The following is a 19,315-nucleotide window of genomic DNA, read 5'->3' on the forward strand; positions in this document are numbered from 1 at the left end:
AATTTATAACATTATCTAATTAGATCCACATCTTGATCTGATCCGATTAGTCTGGCCTTATCTAATTATTATATTACACACACATACACACACACACACACACATATATATATATATATATATATATAAATATAAATATAAAGAGACTATACAATACTAAAATAAATATAAGATATTCACACTAAGAACATTTTTCCTAGTCTATGAACTTGGCAGTGCCACAGAGGCTCCACCATCACTGCCCAATAAATCCTTCCATTGTTGAGTAACAGTCTTTACTTGGGTGTAAAACTGAATTCCTGCCTTACCTGCAATTCACAGAACTAGAAAATCAGATCCAATTCATTTTTCATAATAGTTGCTAAAGCGGGTAACATCGAATGTGCTTGTTCTACCATCGAAGTTGTGATCAGCGGCAAAAGATGGCCTGGAGCTTGTAAATGAGGAAAGGGGCAGTGGGACTGAGATAGGAACATTAATGCCAACCTGGGCCAAAAACCATTCCATATAACATAGATAGTAGAAATGAAAAACAACTCAATTCACAAAACGTCCGAATATTTTTGGTTTTTTGAGGGATTTTGGGTATTTGTTTTTATTCTACTATTAAAAATTTTTGGATGGTTTCTTATTACTAGGGTTTGGCTAACCAATGCCATTGAACTAATAACAAAACATACTACTATCTTTAGTTCTGCTCATCTATTACACTTAAGGTCGCGAGGGTAAAGAATTAGAAAATGGAAATTTTTAGTATTTTTACTTTGACTACTTGCACTGTCCTATTGTCCTATTGTCTTGAAAACATGGATCAGCTAAGCTCAAGACGTGCTACAATGGAATGTGCCTTATTACTTGCCCGACTTCAACCTCAGCTTGGAATTTTCTTGCTGCTATACCGGATGTTGTAAATATTGAAGCTCCAATGCCGTATCTATAAGAGGGTAGCAAGTGGATATGAGCTTCGAAAGATAATTAGAAAAAATGGTGGTCAAAAGTATAAACTTGAGCATACTCATTTCTGTTAACGATGTGTATGGCCTCCTCAATGCTCGCGACCTGTGTCGAATAATAAACAGTATATCTTTTAAAACATAAAATAACCCACTTGTCATGTAGGTTAAATGAGATAGGTAATAGCTACCTGCATACAGAGGAGGACTGGGCCCAAAAGTTCCTCCTGTGAGAAACAAGAGATCAATATGTTATATTCTTGAGATGCTTAGAAGAAACGTGCTTCAAGTCAATAAGGAAAAGAACTCAAAGAAATGGAATATCATTCTTCCCCCCTCCCACAAAAAACAAAATAATAATAATAATAATAATAATTCAGGCACTTCCGCACTAGCGTTCCATCTTGCAAAGGTACTTGACATACCCTATAACATTCCATGTTAACAGTGATGTCGGATAAGATGGTGGGACCAATGAAGTTGCCATGCTCATATTGCGGAACCTAGTTATTATTTGAAAAAACAACAATGTGAAAAACGGGCAAGCTAGTTTTTAAATCTAATCTGTAATTCTCAGGAGGAAATAAAAGAGCAAACAAGGATTTTACTTTTCGAAAAAACAAAACAAAAAAAAAAACAAATATCAACAGAAAAAGCTGTTTAATGGTATGTTTAATCATAATGGAGAAAAGGAAAACTTGCAAACTGTTCTAACGCCTGTTGATAATTTATAAAAAAGAAAGAGATTTTTTTCTTGAGGGAGGTATGAAATGAAACCTTACAAGTGATACCAAAAATTATGTGTTCTAAATCACGTAGTAGTTACCATTTTATTCCTTCTTTTTTTTTGGCGGTAAAAGTGGAAATTAAAAGTTTACACATCTATGTCATGCTATTTAGAAGAACGGCATATCTCTCGAAAGCAATGTCGTTTCATAATGACATCACCTCTAACCAAGAGCATCGACAAACACAGAGAATCTTGAAATCACATTTTACTTTGAAATGATTGTTGCGTTGCTTGTTAACTATCCTTGCATTATAACATATTCAAATGGCTAATATCCGTAAAAGAAAACAAAAGAAAAATAATTTCAGCATCCATTCTCCAGACTTTATTGTTCAATCCCCAAAAAGGAAAGCTAGGAAGAAAAAGTTATCTGCACTTATTGGTTATTATTAACAGCAAAATATTAAATTGAGGTATATCATTGGATGCAATATTTTACCTCTAAATCATTAATACGTAGACATAATTAATATGTTACTAAAAGAATCCATATTGTAGAAACAGAAAACTAAACTAAAATGATTAACGGATCAAAAATGATGCACAGATAAAATAAGTACCACAATGTTTCTTCCATCAAGCAGAAGTTTCGCACCACTTTCAATACTTGTTTGGATCAATCGGCAGATTTGCTCCTTTGCCTGGCAGTAACGAATATATAAGCAGAACAAAAGAAACATGAAGTGCTTAAGAAAATGAAGCCAAAACTTATCTGAAACCATTCTTCAAAAGCAAATATGAATTTATTGGTCAAAAGCTCCAATCATGCACCTGCTTGCTTATCACCGGACCAAGATCTACATCCGTTTCTGTTCCAGCATTAACTTTAAGGGCTTTAGCACGCTCCACTAGTTTATCCGCCCTGTTGTTTATGGAGAAATTGTAATAAATAACCCACTTTTCTTTTCTCATTTTGGTAGTGACTGGATGTACCAGTAATGAATAAAATGACCAGGCTTACTCAGTAAATATGGGACTTACCCATTAATTAGTCGGTAAATATGATATTTACTCATATTTACGAATTATTTTAGTCGATAAATATGAGATTTACCAAAAACAGTCATTTTTTTCCTCCACCCAAATAATTCAGAAATTTGTTAAATTCTTCCTTAGAAATCGGCCATTTTACAGAAACACCATTTTAATATTTTTCTGAATATTTTGGAAGAGATTAAAACTGGGTTCTTCGAAGGATTGCAAAACTTAAATACCTCATTTAAACCATTCCCTCCTCTTTTCTCTCGTACCAAACAACTATGAGTCCCAAAATCCTTCCACTAATCCCCTAACCCTTCTCCCTTCTTCCACTTTTCTATGCTACCAAACAAGCTCTAACTCTTTCCCATCCAACGAAACATAGGATCCGGATTTCTAAACCTAGCCCCAGAATCCATACAAACCTCACCAACTAAGCTTAGAGGAAACTTCACGAAACTTAAGGTATGTTTACTAATCATAAACGGAAAAGGGAAATGCAGTGTTTCCCTTACAAGCCCATTCGTGTGTATACTTGCAAAACAAGAAATGCTAATTTGGTGCCCAACCTACCCATGGCTTTGTTTCCTTTTGGAGCATAAAACAAATACTACTTTTATACCCTCATTAATTTTTAGCCACTCATTAATTGTTGGAGGACATATTGGTACGTAAACTACAACAATGCTTATACCTAAAGTAAGTCAACACTAGAAAGTGAATTAGATTGATTCCAATTCAACCTCCTAACAGGTAAGTAAATATCCCTTTTCTTGTTACTTTTTTTCGCCTCCAAAACCTCCCTTTCCCATTACATCCAGTTACAATCAAGTGAAACATGCCCTTAAATCTCAAAGAGTGAGGAATGGAAACAATTCATACAAGAAGCAGTGGTTGGGTTGAACAGCTTAACTTTTTATAGATATTTTGAGCACAAAAGAAGTGCAAAACATGCAAGGGAAAGAAACTACTACACCATGGATTTATGCCTCCAACAAAAACAATAACACTGATTGACGTGCACTTTTGTCCAGCGGCACCAAAACCAGCAGCAACAAGTGCATTTAAGGTAGCATCCATGCTTGCGTCATGCATAACAACTGCATGATTTTTGGCTCCAACGTTGGACTAAATACAACAGCAGCAGAAAAATCAGATTGATCTCAACTCATGGTAGCAACTGCAGAATGTTAGAAATAAAAGTACCTGGATGCGTTTCCCTTTGGCTGATGCTCTTGAATAAATGTAAGCACCATCCTTTATGAGGAAAAAAAATGAGAGAATAGCTTATTCATTGATACTGAATTTGGTTACAACGGGAGGTATAAATACAAATATGAGGGCCTAGTATAAATACAAATATGAGGGCCTAAGAATCAGAAAAAGAATCTCCTAAAAATCTGGAAATAAACCACCAGAATATACAGCTAGCTAAATCTCCTAAGAATCAGGAAACTAATAAAACTTTCCCAAAATAATCCACATAATCCGACACTCCCCCTCAAGCTGGTAAATGGATGTCTTCCATTCCAAGCTTGTTAATTATATTCTGAAACATGGCACTTGACAGACCCTTGGTAAGAACGTCCGCCAATTGATCCTTCGAAGAAACAAACAGAGTGCAAATTAAGCCACTTTCGAGTTTTTCCTTAATAAAGTGCCTATCGACTTCTATATGCTTCGTCCTGTCGTGTTGCACGGGGTTGTGAGCTATACTGATAGCTTATTTGTTGTCGCAGTACAACCTCATTGGTCCTTCCAACTTTATCTTCAAGTCGTCCAGTATAATCTTTAACCACAACAGTTCACAAATTCCCACTGCCAGTGATCTAAATTCTGACTCCTCACTTGACCTTGCGACCACATTCTGTTTTTTACTTCTCCATGTGACAAGGTTCCCTCCTACAAAAGTACAGTAACCCGAGGTTGACCTTCTATCGTCTAATGATCCTGCATAATCCACGTCGGTATAGGCTTCGAGGGTCATGCGTTGTCCTCTTTTGAACAAAATACCTTTCCTAGGGTTGCCCTTCAGGTATTGCAGAATTCTGTGGACCGCCTTGAGATGCATTTCCTTAGGGTTGTGCATGAATCTGCTTACAACACTAACAGCAAATCCAATATCTAACCTTGTGTGTGTCAAATAAATCAGCCTCCCAACAAGCCTTTGATAGGAACTCTTATCTACTGCCGAATCTTCAGGTGCCTCACATAGTCCATGGTTGAACTCAATAGGTGTATCCATAGGTTTACAGCCTAGCTTCCCTGTGTCCTTTAGCAAATCCAATACATACTTTTGTTGTGAAATGAAAATTCCTTGCTTTGAGTGCGCCACCTCAATACCAAGAAAGTATTTTAATCTCCCAAGCTCCTTTATATCAAATTCCTTCAGAAGCCGCTACTTTAGCTCTTGCATTTCTCTAGTATCATTGCCCGTTACTATCATGTCGTCTACATACACCAATAATGCCGTCACTCCCCCTGGATCCGAATGTCTCACAAACAAGGTATGGTCTCCTTGGCTTTGCTTGTATCCTGCGGCAATCATTACCTTGGTGAGTCTTCCAAACCAAGCTCTTGGCGATTGCTTGAGCCCATAGAGCGCCTTCTTCAGCTTACATACCGTACCTTCTTTTGATTGAAACCCGGGAGGAACTTCCATGTATATCTCTTCCTCCAGATCTACGTGCAAAAAGGCATTTTTAACATCAAATTGCTGTAGATTCCATCCGAAATTTGCAGCCAACGACAACAGGACTCGCACTGTGCTCATCTTTGCAACCGGTGCAAACGTCTCAAGATAATCGATGCCATAGGTTTGAGTATACCCTTTGGCAACCAACCTCGCTTTGTATCTTTCAATTGAGCCATCCGACTTGTATTTTATGGTGAACACCCATCTACATCCAACTGGTTTAACCCCTTTTGGCAACTCGACCAACTCCCACGTATTATTCTTTGTGCCTCCATCTCCACTTTCATAGCATCCTCCCATTTCCTGTCCCATAGTGCCTCAGATAAATTTCTTGGAATGGTTATGGTATGGAGACTACTTAGGAAGGCTCTATGACTTTGGGAGAGGTTTTGGTAGGTCAGGAATAGGCATAGTGGATGTTTGGTGCAAGCTCTAGTTCCTTTTCTGAGTGCAATGGGTAGGTCTTCATCTCCTGATTTTTCATGATTTTCTAGGGGTTGGCTAGGTTTGGCTGATGATGTCTGACTTTCTGTGGTTAAGATACCAATTTCGGGAATCTGAACAGTAGCACTAACAGGAGATTGTACCTGCACAGATTGAGGAACGCGAACTTTCTTCCTGAAATACTGCTTCAATGGTTGAGTATTGTCTTGGATTCCCTCATCTGACGGTGGAACTGGAACAGGAACAGACTCGGGAGGAATGGTAGATGGAACAGACTCGGGAGGAATGGACTGGACGGACGAAGGAATGGATGGAAAGTCAAGAAGCAAGTCCCTCGCTCTATCTTCAACTAAATTCTCCCCCTGAAGATAGGTATGTTGAAAGAAGGACTCATTCTCAATGAATGTAACATCAGCAGTAACAAAGAATTTTCTTGTGGATGGATGGAAACACTTATACCCCTTTTGGGTAGAAGAATATCCGATAAAGACAACGAAAAGCACGTGGATCAAGTTTCCCCCTGTTTTGAGAATGAATATGAACAAAGGCAACGCTCCCAAAAATTCTGGGAATGAGGTTATTGGAAGCCTGGAAGTTAGGGAAAAAATTCATTAGAATCTCCATGGGACTTTTGAAGTTAAGAACCCTCGTAGGAAGTCTGTTGATAAGATGGTCAGTAGTTAGAACTGCTTCCCCCCAGTATGATTTAGGAACATGTTTATGAAACAACAAGGTTCTAGTAACATCCAAGAGATGACCATTTTTCTGTTCGGCTACCCCATTTTGCTGTGGTGTACTGACACATGAAGACTCGTGTATGATTCCCTCTCTTTGAAAAAATGGAGAAAGGATTTGATTGAAATAATCTTTGGCGTTGTCTAAACGAAATCGTTTGATTTTTACATCAAATTGTGTCTTCATCATGTTATAAAAATTGGGAAACACGGTACCAACTTCAGATTTATTCTTCAACAAGTATATCCACGTTACTCGAGTACAATCATTGATGAAGGAAACAAACCACTTAGCGCCAGAAATGTTTGGAACAGTTGAGGGTCCCCAAATATCACTATGAATAAGATAAAAAGGATTGAGAGTTTTTGTATTACTTATTGGAAAAGAGGCACGTTTGTGCTTGGCAAGTTCACACTCATTACAATGAAAAGACTCTAGATTGGACCCTTTGAACAATGAAGGAAACATTAACTTAAGAACATTGAATGAAGGATGACCTAAACGACGATGATAAAGCCAAATTTTATTGTTGTTTGACATGACCGACTCTGAAAGAAATGTTGCAGATGGGGAATCTTCACTTTAGCTCTTCCACTTCGACTTTCCAGGTAGTAAAGACCGTCCCTCTCACTAGCACGTCCAATCTTCCTCTTCGTGCCCTGTTCTTGAAACACACAATGTGATGGAAAGAATGTTACATTGCAATTGAAATCTTTGGTGAGTTTTCGAATAGAAACCAAATTTGCCGACAATTTTGGAACATGAAGAGCATTTTTAAGGGTGAGGGAATTATTGATATAAATGTCTCCTTGTCCGGCTACGGTAATAACTGATCCATCGGCTATAGTTATCTTTCGGAGACTGGAACATGGTGTATAGGACGTGAAATATTTAGGGGTGTAAGTCATATGGTCGGTGGCTCCGGAGTCTATCACCCAAGTATGTGGAGAAATTTTTTCTGAGACACTAATAGCACAAGAAGAGGAAGAAATACCTGAAAACGCCAGTGAACATGTACCACCCGTACCTGTCGTGGAAGGTTTTTCAAGTGTCTCCAACAAACTTCTCAATTTTTCAATTCCTTCCTTGTGAAAACCTAGCGTCACATCATGCGAACCAGAACCTCCTTCATCATGTGATTGAGTGCTCGCAACATGTGCTTGTCCCCTGTCATTAACAGCCCGGTTGGGTCTCCCGTGAAGCTTCCAACAGCGGTCCTTCGTATGGCGGTGTTTTTTGCAGTATGTGCAAAACAGTGAGTCCCTATCCCTATTGACAGATTTGGGTTGATTGGTGGGAACAAATGGTGGATTGGCTGGAACAAATGGTGAAATAGGGATGGTTTCCTTCCCTTCATTAGCCTTCACAGCTTTGGACACCATGGCAGATCCATCTCCTCCATCTGTCTCCAACATAACACTTCGTCTTCCTTCCTCTGTACGGATAATCGAAATGGTTTCGTTTAATGACGGCAATTCTGGTTTCCCCAAAATCTGCACTCTGGCCGCATCAAAGTCAACATTAAGACCGGCAAGAAAGTCGTAGATACGTTCCTTCTCAACAAATCGCTTTAAAATCGCTGCATCCTCACTACAGCGCATCTGAATGCATTGATAGTGGTTCATTTCCTGCCACATGCCTTGTAAAAAACTCGAATATTCTGTGACAGTTCGTGTACCTTGTTTGGTTGCATGAATCTTTGTCTTAACTTCATAGATTTGAGCAACATCATTGACCTTGGAATATGTTTGTCAGATAGCATCCCAAATTTCCTTGGCGGATCCGAGAAACATGCACGTATCACTTATCTCTGGTAGCATCGAATTCCATAACCAAGACATCACCATCGAATCTTGTTCATCCCATGCAGCAAACTTCGGATCATCCTTCGAAGGACCCATGCCTAGTAAGTGGCTTAATTTTCCCCGACCCTTCAAGAACGTCCAAACAAGCTGTGACCATTTCAAATAATTATTTCCGTTCAGTCGATATGCTGCCTGAATATTTTGCAGGTCTCCGAGCTGGACAGCGACTACACTCTCTGTTACTGGAGCGTCCGATGTTGCTGTGGTTTCCACTGATTCAGACATGGTTAAGAGGTCGACCAGAAAGAAGAGAGAATGGACGAATGGGATGGAAGAAGGAATTCGGCCAGACTATCACGGAAGAAATCTCAGGAATAAGCCTAAAGCTCTGATACCATGAGGAAAAACAAATGAGAGAATAGCTTATTCATTGATACCGAATTAGGTTACAACAGGAGGTATAAATACAAATATGAGGGCCTAAGAATCAGCAAAAGAATCTCCTAAAAATTTGAAAATAAACCACTAGAATATACAGCTAGCTAAATCTCCTAAGAATCAGGAAACTAATAAAACTTTCTCAAAATAATCCACATAATCCGACACTTTACACAGTAGAAAAGAATAAATAAGACAAGACTAAGGACAACCAAATTTTGTAACCAAGAAATGACTAGAGATACAAGATTAAAATTAGAAAGAACCAGAAGGCAGCAATTAATTCAAAGCTGAGGAATAACTTACCCTACTTGGTCCAACAAATGAAATAGCTCTGATGTTGTCATCATCACAAATAGCATTGACGATATCCTGCTCAAAACAAGTTTGGAAGATGAGAATTTATAAAAAGAAAGCATATCAAAGCATAAAGCAAAGCAATAGGGTCTGACGATTATATGGAAAAAGCTAAGATATCTGCACATAAGGTAAATGGTATAGACAAAACAGTAGCAGAAATGCTTGTGACATTACAATGGAATTATGAGGCAGATAAGTTGCAAGGAAAAGAAATATTTCTTTGTTACATTTTATCTTGCCCGTGACCAAAAGATAGTAATAGGCGAAGGTGGATGAACAAAGATTCTAGACGAAAAGTAAAGGTAAATCTTACGTTAGTTCCATGAACAATATTTAAGACACCATTAGGCAAACCAGCTTCAATTGCTAACTCTGCCAGCATCAAAGAAACCCCTGAAAAGATGCAATACCCGTTGATTTCTATTTATGCCTAAGCTCATGCATGTTAAATGATCAATGAAGTTATTACATAATAAGTAAACTTCCAGTTCAAAAAAAAAAAAAAAAAGACACCCAAGTAAACTTATTATTTCTATTTGTTGCCAAGAGAAGTCGGTTTTTTCAGTTTCCACTATCATGAAGCCGAAAAAATAATTAAGCAATTCAAGAAGCTTATTCATTTACTATCTTTATCCAAATCACCTTATCTGCGGGGATCAATATGGAACACATTTAAGTTTTTATATAAATATATTTTTCTTGAATTTCAAGGAACAATATAAAATGTCATAGATTATACTAAAACAGAAAATATAGCAGGAAGTATCAGGTATCTTTTTACAGTGATCTGCATCAGGACAAGGAAAAAACTACACCAGTTTCACATCTCATCTAAAAGCTAAAGTTAGGACATACATGACTTGAGTTCCTAGTTCCACACATCTAATAAAACACTTTCCAGGATCAATTCACTCCGAGGGTTCTTATCACCTGGATCTTTCTCTGATGGCTTTAGAACAAATGTATTGCCACATGTGACTGCAACAGGAAACATCTGCATGGAGAAAGTATATGCACGGACTTTTCAGCATATAATAAGCTCTCTCTCAAAATATAAACACATCAAAGAGACTTTTCAGCACATAATAAGCTTTCTTTTTTATTCCATTATGGTGACTTATTTATACCAAGCAGACAAGAACCATACAGACATCCTAAAGTATTGAGCACAATAAAGTTACAAAACCACAAAACATAACCCTAATGTGAAAGGCGGAAAAAGTATCCACCCCATCTTTAAATATTGCATGTTCTTTTTTTAATATTCAGTGTTGTACAAGGTTCCACCACATCTTAAAAATTACTTGTATATTTTCATTTTGGCTCCCATAGCTGTACTATATGTGTTCTGTTCTCTCCACTCCCCACCCAAGAAAAAGAAAAAAATCCAGGAGCTTAAAGTAGCATAGACAATAGCATTTCGAAGCACATCCTGAACAATCTGAAAGTTAACTCTGCATCACTACAGTAAAAACAACACCGTTGAACAGGAATTAAACTTGGGTAGGTTGTGTCTAAATAAAACGAATGGCATTGGAAACAATCTGATCAAGCATAAAAGAACACTTGCCAGAATGAAAATATAACACACAAAAAAAAAGGAAGACAACTATGGAGAAAATAAAACAGCAAACTTACCCATAAGGGAATCATAGCTGGAAACTCAAAGGGGCAGATCCCAGCACAAACACCAAGAGGCTCTCTAGTGCTGTATGTATCAATTCCATTAGTTATATTGGAAACAAACTCTCCCATTTGCAGGGTTGCCATGCCACAGGCATGTTCCACCACCTCTATGAAAAAGGAGTTAACTTCAACCATCACCCGCATAACAATAACAATAAATGATTAAAAAAAAAAAAAAAAAAAAAAAAGAAAAAAAAAAAAAAAAAAAAAAAACAGGAAAAGTCAGAAACTAACCTAGCCCACGTAATATATCACCATATGCATCCTTCAACGCTTTGCCATGTTCTGTAGTAATGCACATTGCAAGCTTATCCTGGGAAGACATATTGTGATTCAAATTAACAAATCTTGGGGCTTGTATAACGTAACTTCAAACAGAGATCACTATACTTACGATGTCTCTTCGGATAAGTTCTTGGAATTTGAACATAATGCGTTGACGATTCATAATTGGTGTGTTTCTCCATGGAGTAAAAGCGCGCTTAGCTGAAAATACTGCCGCTTTGAACTCTTCACTTGTTGTTAAAGGAACATGAGAAACAATGTGCTGTGTTGCCTATAATTAAGAAAGGTACACATGTTGACCAACAGTTATCTTCATACTAACATGTAGACACAGGAGAAGCATTTTTAAGAGCAGTTTCCTTACCGGGTTGATAACATCAATAGAGGCAAAAGATTGTGAATCAACAAATCTACCACCGATGAGATTGGGAACCCTCTATAATACATGCAGAATGAGTTCAAATCCAGTTAGCTGAAATGAAAGAAAAGAAGGGAGACCAATAATTCAAATAAAGCTCATATTGTGACACATAAAGATAGTAAATATAAGGTAAATTGCACTAATCCCTCCTTAAAAAATATATCTAGTTTACAATTTCTCTTAAACTTTTCTATTTAAAATTGATCATTAAGCTTAATTAGTCTATGCAACTAAGCCCAACCAGCTAAGTCTGCCAAACTTGTAAATACCTATGTTGATGAGTGATATTTGTGAATATTAGCTGATTCATTTGAGAAAAAAGTCCCATTAGTTGGCATTTTCACCTTTACATTTTATAAAACCCCCGTCACTCACAGAAATTTGTTAACAACTTGGATAGTATGCTAGAGCCTATTTGATGAACTAAATTGCAAACACAACTTAAATTTTGAGACCAAGTTTTTAAGAGAAAAAAAAAAGTTTTTCTAAAAGTTTCAAATGAGGTAGGTGTCTGCGTGTGAATGTGCCTATACATCTATTCTTAGCACACTGTACACATATTTGGGGTAAGACTGTTGACCATTGTATAATACTATAATTAACATTCAAGCTTACCAAAGGGTCGCGTTGCCTAGAAGAGGGATTGCTTGCAGGGTAATCGTTACTCACAGCAGATTTTTGAGGTCTCAATGATTTAAAGTTCCTCACTGCAACATAAACATGCCATAACCCACTCTGAGGAAACAGAATTTATTTCCTCATCTTTTTAGGACACAAATTGAAATCAGAGAATCTTCTTGGGTTCCTATCAAGAATGTAAAAGATAGTTTGTTGCTCTCTGAATGAATGGTTTTCACCTGCTTAAAGAGATGGTGAAATTATTGGCAAGAAAAAGCAGAGAGAGAGAGAGAGACACTAGTGAGAACAGCCCAGGTTCCTTCCACCAAACACAGCCATAGACAAAAACAAACACAAACCTAAGACAGTTTAACCATCTTCTCCCATCAACGCATCTTCATGAAGAAATTTCTTCCCAAGCACAATAACCATTGGCTTACTATAAGGATGGCAACTGACGTTAGCCAATAAAATATAAAGTTCCATTTTACCTCTCCGTACGGGAATGGAATATTCTAAAAATTTCAGGTGCAAGTTTTGAGCCACTAACATGTATCGTTTCATTAAACATACTCAAAAAAGATAAGTAAAATAAAAATAAAATAAAATAAAAAACAGAAGCTGAAATCTAACAAGCCGGCACTCCTAAACAAAGTCCTCAAAGGAGATTTGAATGCAGTCAAATCAAATTTTGCATAAAGGGCTAAATTGAAAAATCAAATCCCCATATACTGCACTGATGTACCAACACTTTGTGCCGACCACAAATTAAACCAGATTACAATTAACTTAATTTAGCAATACGTCTCCCTCCTATAATTGCCCACATATTTTTCATACAGTGACACACTCCAGATCTCCACATCAACTTTACCAATAGTTTGATGATTCATTATGCAACATAATTGGCATGTAACCCTCGTCTTTGAAGCAACTAACCCGCAAATTAACTAGATCCACTAACTTTGCTCCTAAAAGGATAAGAAAGCAAACACCAAAATTGGTACAAGCTTCCGTAGGCAGCATTAACGAGTGTGTGTGTGTATCCTATACCTATATACTAGAGCACAATAGGTTTCGCACAGCGGTTTCACACACTGCCGTGCGATTTTTTTTTTCCAACTTTCCTCCATTTTTCCCTCTCTTCTTTTTTTTTTTTTTCTTGTCTACCCTTTTTACATTCTTATCTTTTTTCCCCTATTATACATTTTTCTTTTTTTTTCCTATTTTTTCAAATGTGACCCTAATAAATATGTTTTTTTTTATTTTACCTGCAGAATCTCACACGCATACACGCGCAGTTTCAACTAGTATATATGAAACTAAATATGGATGGCATTCCAGATAGATTTGTTATGTTTATGATATCAGAGCAATCAAGAGCCTTATACGCCTTGTATAAGCTGTTGTATTAAGGGAGAGAAGGAAAACAGCTAAAAACTAAAATTCACTGAAAGAATGGTATTTACTTAATGCAATTAAAGTTCAAATAGACCATACCTGTTACATTTCCTTGTCTAATTTTCGCTTTAACATTGTAAACATGTTTTGGCGTGGATAATAGATCTGGATTGCTTTGTCTGAGTCTCTTCAATATTTGGCGAGGTCTTAAGCCAGCATCTGTCATCTCCTTAATTAGCAAAACTTCTCTCTCCGTAAAGCGACGAGCAGAAGGATGTTCTGAAATGTCACTTAGGGGCTCATGGTTGTGTGTTCCATTTCGAATGGTAAGTACCCACAAGCCATCATCCTTCTTACCCACAGCTTCAAAAGGGCAATTTGTTAGCCGGGAGCCTGTTTTTCTTTTGCGAGTGTGCTCAGCGGAGGACTCATCAACAGTTTTACGCCTATTACGGTAAACACCTCCCCTGTCGCAACCAAGGACGACCACTCTATCCCTCTTGGATTGCTTAATAGTTACCACATATCCCTGAGACACAGCGAACTCACCAACATGTTGAATAAGTTCTTCACGATCTACAAAGGTTCCAGGTGGAGGTGGAAGCATCCCTGGTGAGTCACTTGACTCCATGCAAGTTTGAACATTCATCTCTATATTTTGTGGCAAAGCCTGCATAAAATCACGAAAACTCTATTACCCACATTAATTAATGTCCTTGGCATAAGCACTACCTAATCATTCGCCTTATCCTATGCAAGATTTACAAGAACCACAATTAATTACGTAAAGAGAACAATTTTGGGGATTCAATACTGAATAAATAATACCGATTTCACTTTTACGTCTATGATACAACTTATATTTTCATAACTAGGTGAAAATTGAAAACCAAAATCAATGACGTCTTCCGATAAAAGAGAATTGTCTTGCATCCAAGTTTTAGATGGAAGGTTTCTTTTATAGTCATTAATGTATCCTTGATTTCGTATTATCATAAAGCAATGCAACACACGTGTTTATATATATATATATATGTTTCTTTTATAGTCATTAATGTATCCTTGATTTCGTATTATCATAAAGCAACAAGTTTCACTTACAAACATGATTTCCCTCAAGTGATTACTTATTTAAAAAATTCTCAAGATATGGAGAGCTCACCAGACCACCTATCCACATAATCTAATAGCTCGAGCCATTCCAGGCTTTGTCATGTTCATCATCATCATCAAGTTCAAATCTTGCAATCAACTCTTTCCTTGCTAATCAATCTGCTTAACGCCTTAAAATACCAAGTTAAAAAGTTAATTCGTAAACGTTCAAACAAATTGGCTTCAAACGACAGAAATGTCACCGACACTTTGTCACGGTGCCTAAAGTTTCAGTTTTCATCAATGCCGACCTCATTTCATTGGCTACAACTAAATTAGAAGGACAATTCTTAGATTATCCTTCCCACTTGAAAATCCATAGAATAACTTGAAATTAACTTAGAAGTTGTGTGCTGAAGATTGTTCAGTCAAAGGTAATACTCAAACATCCGAATTCTAATTTTATTTTTCCTCATTTTCTCGAGAACCAAACGGAAATCTACATTAAACAAAAGCAAGAGAAACTGACAACAGAAATTTCCTGAAATTTCTATAAAGCGCCTAAATTTTCATATGGCAGCTATCAAATGAGAAGAATTCTTAACATTCAGCCTTTCCTTCCTTAATTAGCCATCTTAATTTTGAAATTTATTCACAATTTCAACCAAAAGCAAATTCTGAGAATTCCAGTTTGAGTCTTATTTTCCCCAACTATCCCGGGAACAAAAGAAATTGACGCCAAAACATTCTTACCGGCGACGGCAAGGGCGACGGAGACGGCGAAGGCGACGGAGACGGCGAAGGCGACGGAGACGGCGAAGGCGACGGGGAATGGCCGGCTGATCAAAGGCAACGGAAGTAAGGGTTGGGCACTTTCTCAGCGTCGGCCATGGAAATTCAGTGAGGTAGACAAAACGCACAATTACGGATAGAGTATCGGTGAAACGTTTCGAAAAGCAATTAACAAAAGTACAAAACATACGTGGCTCATTCGTTTCGCTGATTCGAGTTTAGAATTTGAGTTGAGATGTGATTTTATTTGAGAACTTTTTATTATAACAAAAAAGTTAAATGTGACTATTTGTGAGAGCTTTTTACTGTAGTTAAATTCGAATCAGCGAAACGAACGAGGCATTTAGAATCTCCTGTGCACAACTATAATTAGAATACTTATGTGAATTATATATTTAACATTAAAAATTCATTTGCATATGTCATTTATATATTTAATATTAAAAATTCATTTGCATGTGTCATTTATATATTTAACATTAAAAATTATGATATAGTATGTTGTTTTTATTTTTACTGTAATGCATAATGTTATTTAAAATATTAAATCTATTTTTTTTATAATTATTAAACTTTAAAAGTTGTAAGAGTAAATTTTTATTTTTAAAATAATTAAAAAATGTAAAAGTTGCATTGATTACATGAAAAAAGTAAACATTTTAATCAACAGAAATTAAATATCAAATTTTTCATATATTATACTTGATGAGAAATTTGTAAAGAAAATTTAACACAACAAATAACATTGCATTAGAGAATATTTTTACACTCATATGTTAAATTTATAATTAACACATTAATTAGAGCAATATTAGAGATGCTCTTGACATGCCAATGATAATCTGATCTCCCAATTATGTCAAATTTTAGTTTTAGTCTCCATCTTTTAAAATGTGGCCAGAAGAGTTCTTCATCCAACATATAAACTTACAAAAATAAAATCTCACTGAACTACACACAACCCTTACAAGGTCTTTTCTTTTTATTGAGATTGTAAGAATTAGATGGAAAAAAAAAGACTAATTTAAAACAATTTAATAAATAAAAAACTCAATATGAGACCTTTTAGCGTGGATTTTAGTTTAGAAACTAAAGGAAAATTAGATAGTGATATTTGATGTAATAGTTCATTCTGATAATATTACTTTTAAAATATATTTAATAATAACAATAAATTATTGAAAAAAATGATGGCAAATTAATTTGAAAAGATTCGGGCATAAATAATGAATTATTTAAAAATAAAATCAGGAGAATTGTTTAGTTGGATAAACTAATTTGAAAAGATTGCCAATAAGGAATACTTTTGAGTAGAATGATAGCACATGGCATAGTCATACTCTTAATAAAATTACAAATTTATGGGACCTTTTCGACTTTGGGATTAGCTATACCCTTTTATACCTAAAGCATGACATGTTTAATGTGTTTCAAACCCCAAAAATAGGTGAAAAAATAGGTGAGAAAATATGTAGTTACTAGAGACGTCAAAATGGGCCAGATTTGATAGGTGAGCACAAGCACGATACAATGGATAATAACAATTAAATTAAACATTAAGACTTTAGTACAATTATTAAACTAACAATAATTCTATTTTCTTCCTACATCACATAATGTAATTATAATAATGATACTTGTAACTGCTTTAATTTTATAATGAGGACATGTTGAATACTGATAATGATACATTTGCTATATTCACGACGAAAATAAGGAAAATAGTAGAAAATAGGCCAATATGAAAGCTTAAGAAAGTATATATGTCAATTTTTAATTATAGAAATTAATAGGCCTTAACTTGTCAAGTTATGGTTCATAACCAGATAAGTTATGGACAAACTTGTCAAGTTATGGACAAACTTGTCAAGTTATGGTTCATAGCCAGACAAGTTATGGACAATTATGGATAATAACTTGTCAAGTTATGGTTCATAACCAGACAAATTATGGACGAAAACAGTAATTTGGCCTATTTATTAACTTATGTAAACTATTGGCCTATTAATTTTAATTTATCTCAAGTCTTGGCCTATTTTCCTCTTTCTCCCGGAAAATAACATATCATTACCAAAATGAACATGCTATTACCACATATAACTATTTGGTCATGCTTTATTTGATATGGAAAAAATTGATGTATAAAGAAATTTAGAGGATATTTAGTTTATGTATTCAGAATCATACTTTAGAATCATTTTCGTTTTACGTGTATTTTTTGTGAGAGAAAAATACTGTAGAAAACCATAAATCATGATTCATAATCAACAATGAATATAGAAAATAAACGTCTCTTAGGGTTTCATTCTAACAAATATATTAGCGTTACAAATATGAATGAACTGAAAATGAAGATATTATTAGGTGGTAATGCTACGTGCCATACCCAAAAAAAAAAAAAAATCACGTTCACTCTTAAAATGAACGTGGTGTATAAAAAAAAATTACCATTTCATTATAATAACGATTATTATAATATATCTCCAAACGAGCTAGCATGTGCATTGGCTAGATGATGACCCTGGAATTTCTACATTTTGATTTTTTTTTTTTTTTGAAAAAAGGATTTAGACTTAAACTATGTTTTATTTTTCCTGAATAAAATGTACCATTAAATTATGTTTACAATCACTTCATTTTGATTTTAAAGGAAACATAAATTGAATAGAGGGTGCGAAAAACTAGTTATCTTTTCGTTATATTGCAAGTTTTGATGCAATCGAATCTTTATATGGTGGAGCAAGATATTTTGCTTCACCAGTGGGGAACAGTTGTTAAGATTAGTTTTTAACTATTAAATATATGTATATCCCTACTAAAAATTTATAGTGCGCACACAGAATTGCTCTTGTTATAAATCTAACCGTTAAAAAATTAATTTAACGGTAAAAATACAGTCTCCACCAGTAAAGTAAAGTAGCTTACTCCACCGTAAAGGCCCTTAAAATATAGCTGTGGTATTTCAAAGATTACCATAAAACATCCATTCAACATAATTGTATTGGCACTAGGTCAATCGCCGAATTGTCGACCTTTACGGAATGTTTGTTGCAATACCATACAAACTTTTAAATGAACTTTATGAAAGTAAAAATTAATAATATATAATTCAGGTAAAAGTAGTAATTAAAATACTGAGTAAGTAGATGTCTAGATGACAAACAATTAAAAATTAAGCAAAATGATTTCACAATATTAGTATTATTAAATTAGACCTAACAGTAACATTCATAGTTCCATATAAAAATAAGAAAAAAATAATACTAGAAGGACTTATAAAAAAAGAATACTAAAAGGAGTTACTAGGAGGTTGAAAGATATTATCTTCATAATTTAATCAAACGATATTGATAGTAAGACATATAGAGTGACAAGATATATTCGTGGCTTCACCTAAAGCCATATGAAATGGTGATAGACATAAATATACATGAATTTAATCACATTTTAAAATAATATATAATAAATAGACATATAATGTATATACGCACATTCTAGGGAAATTTCCTTAAAGATGACCATATCACACTACTTTTCACTTTTCAATTTTCACCAATGTTACCATTTCCATAAAACATCAATACTTACCCAAATTTTTCAATATTTTACGAAAACGAAGTAACACCACACTTTTAATATCGGTAGCATCAAAATACGAAAATTCCGATAGCAATATCTAATTTTTCAATTCTTGATCTCATCTATATGTTAAAAAAAATGTGAGTCATATCTATGTGACCTACAAGTAAATATTCATTAGAGCAATCATTCTATAATAATACGAGAAATTATTTATTATACCAAATGTATCACGTCATTTTA

The 19,315-nt window shown here is 35.3% G+C and overlaps 1 protein-coding gene across 1 annotated transcript; it reads right to left on the bottom strand.

The window, feature by feature from the left end:
* Positions 1-201: 201 nt before the first annotated feature.
* Positions 202-15,593, bottom strand: LOC21397909 (methylmalonate-semialdehyde dehydrogenase [acylating], mitochondrial). The gene is made up of 21 exons (XM_024175960.1): positions 15,455-15,593; positions 14,772-14,892; positions 13,709-14,279; positions 12,206-12,297; positions 11,534-11,605; positions 11,279-11,440; positions 11,119-11,197; positions 10,837-10,991; positions 10,129-10,192; positions 9,512-9,591; positions 9,145-9,210; positions 3,928-3,978; positions 3,698-3,849; positions 2,515-2,605; positions 2,304-2,384; positions 1,379-1,456; positions 1,145-1,180; positions 1,016-1,059; positions 856-934; positions 396-486; positions 202-308 (listed from the first exon to the last, which is right to left on the bottom strand). The coding sequence occupies exons 2-21, from the start codon at positions 14,787-14,789 to the stop codon at positions 202-204; spliced, it is 2,169 nt and encodes a 722-aa protein (XP_024031728.1). The 5' UTR covers positions 14,790-14,892; positions 15,455-15,593.
* Positions 15,594-19,315: the final 3,722 nt, after the last annotated feature.

This window comes from Morus notabilis, unplaced genomic scaffold (assembly GCF_000414095.1).
Source record: "Morus notabilis unplaced genomic scaffold, ASM41409v2 Scaffold456, whole genome shotgun sequence".
Lineage (NCBI taxonomy): Eukaryota > Viridiplantae > Streptophyta > Magnoliopsida > Rosales > Moraceae > Morus > Morus notabilis.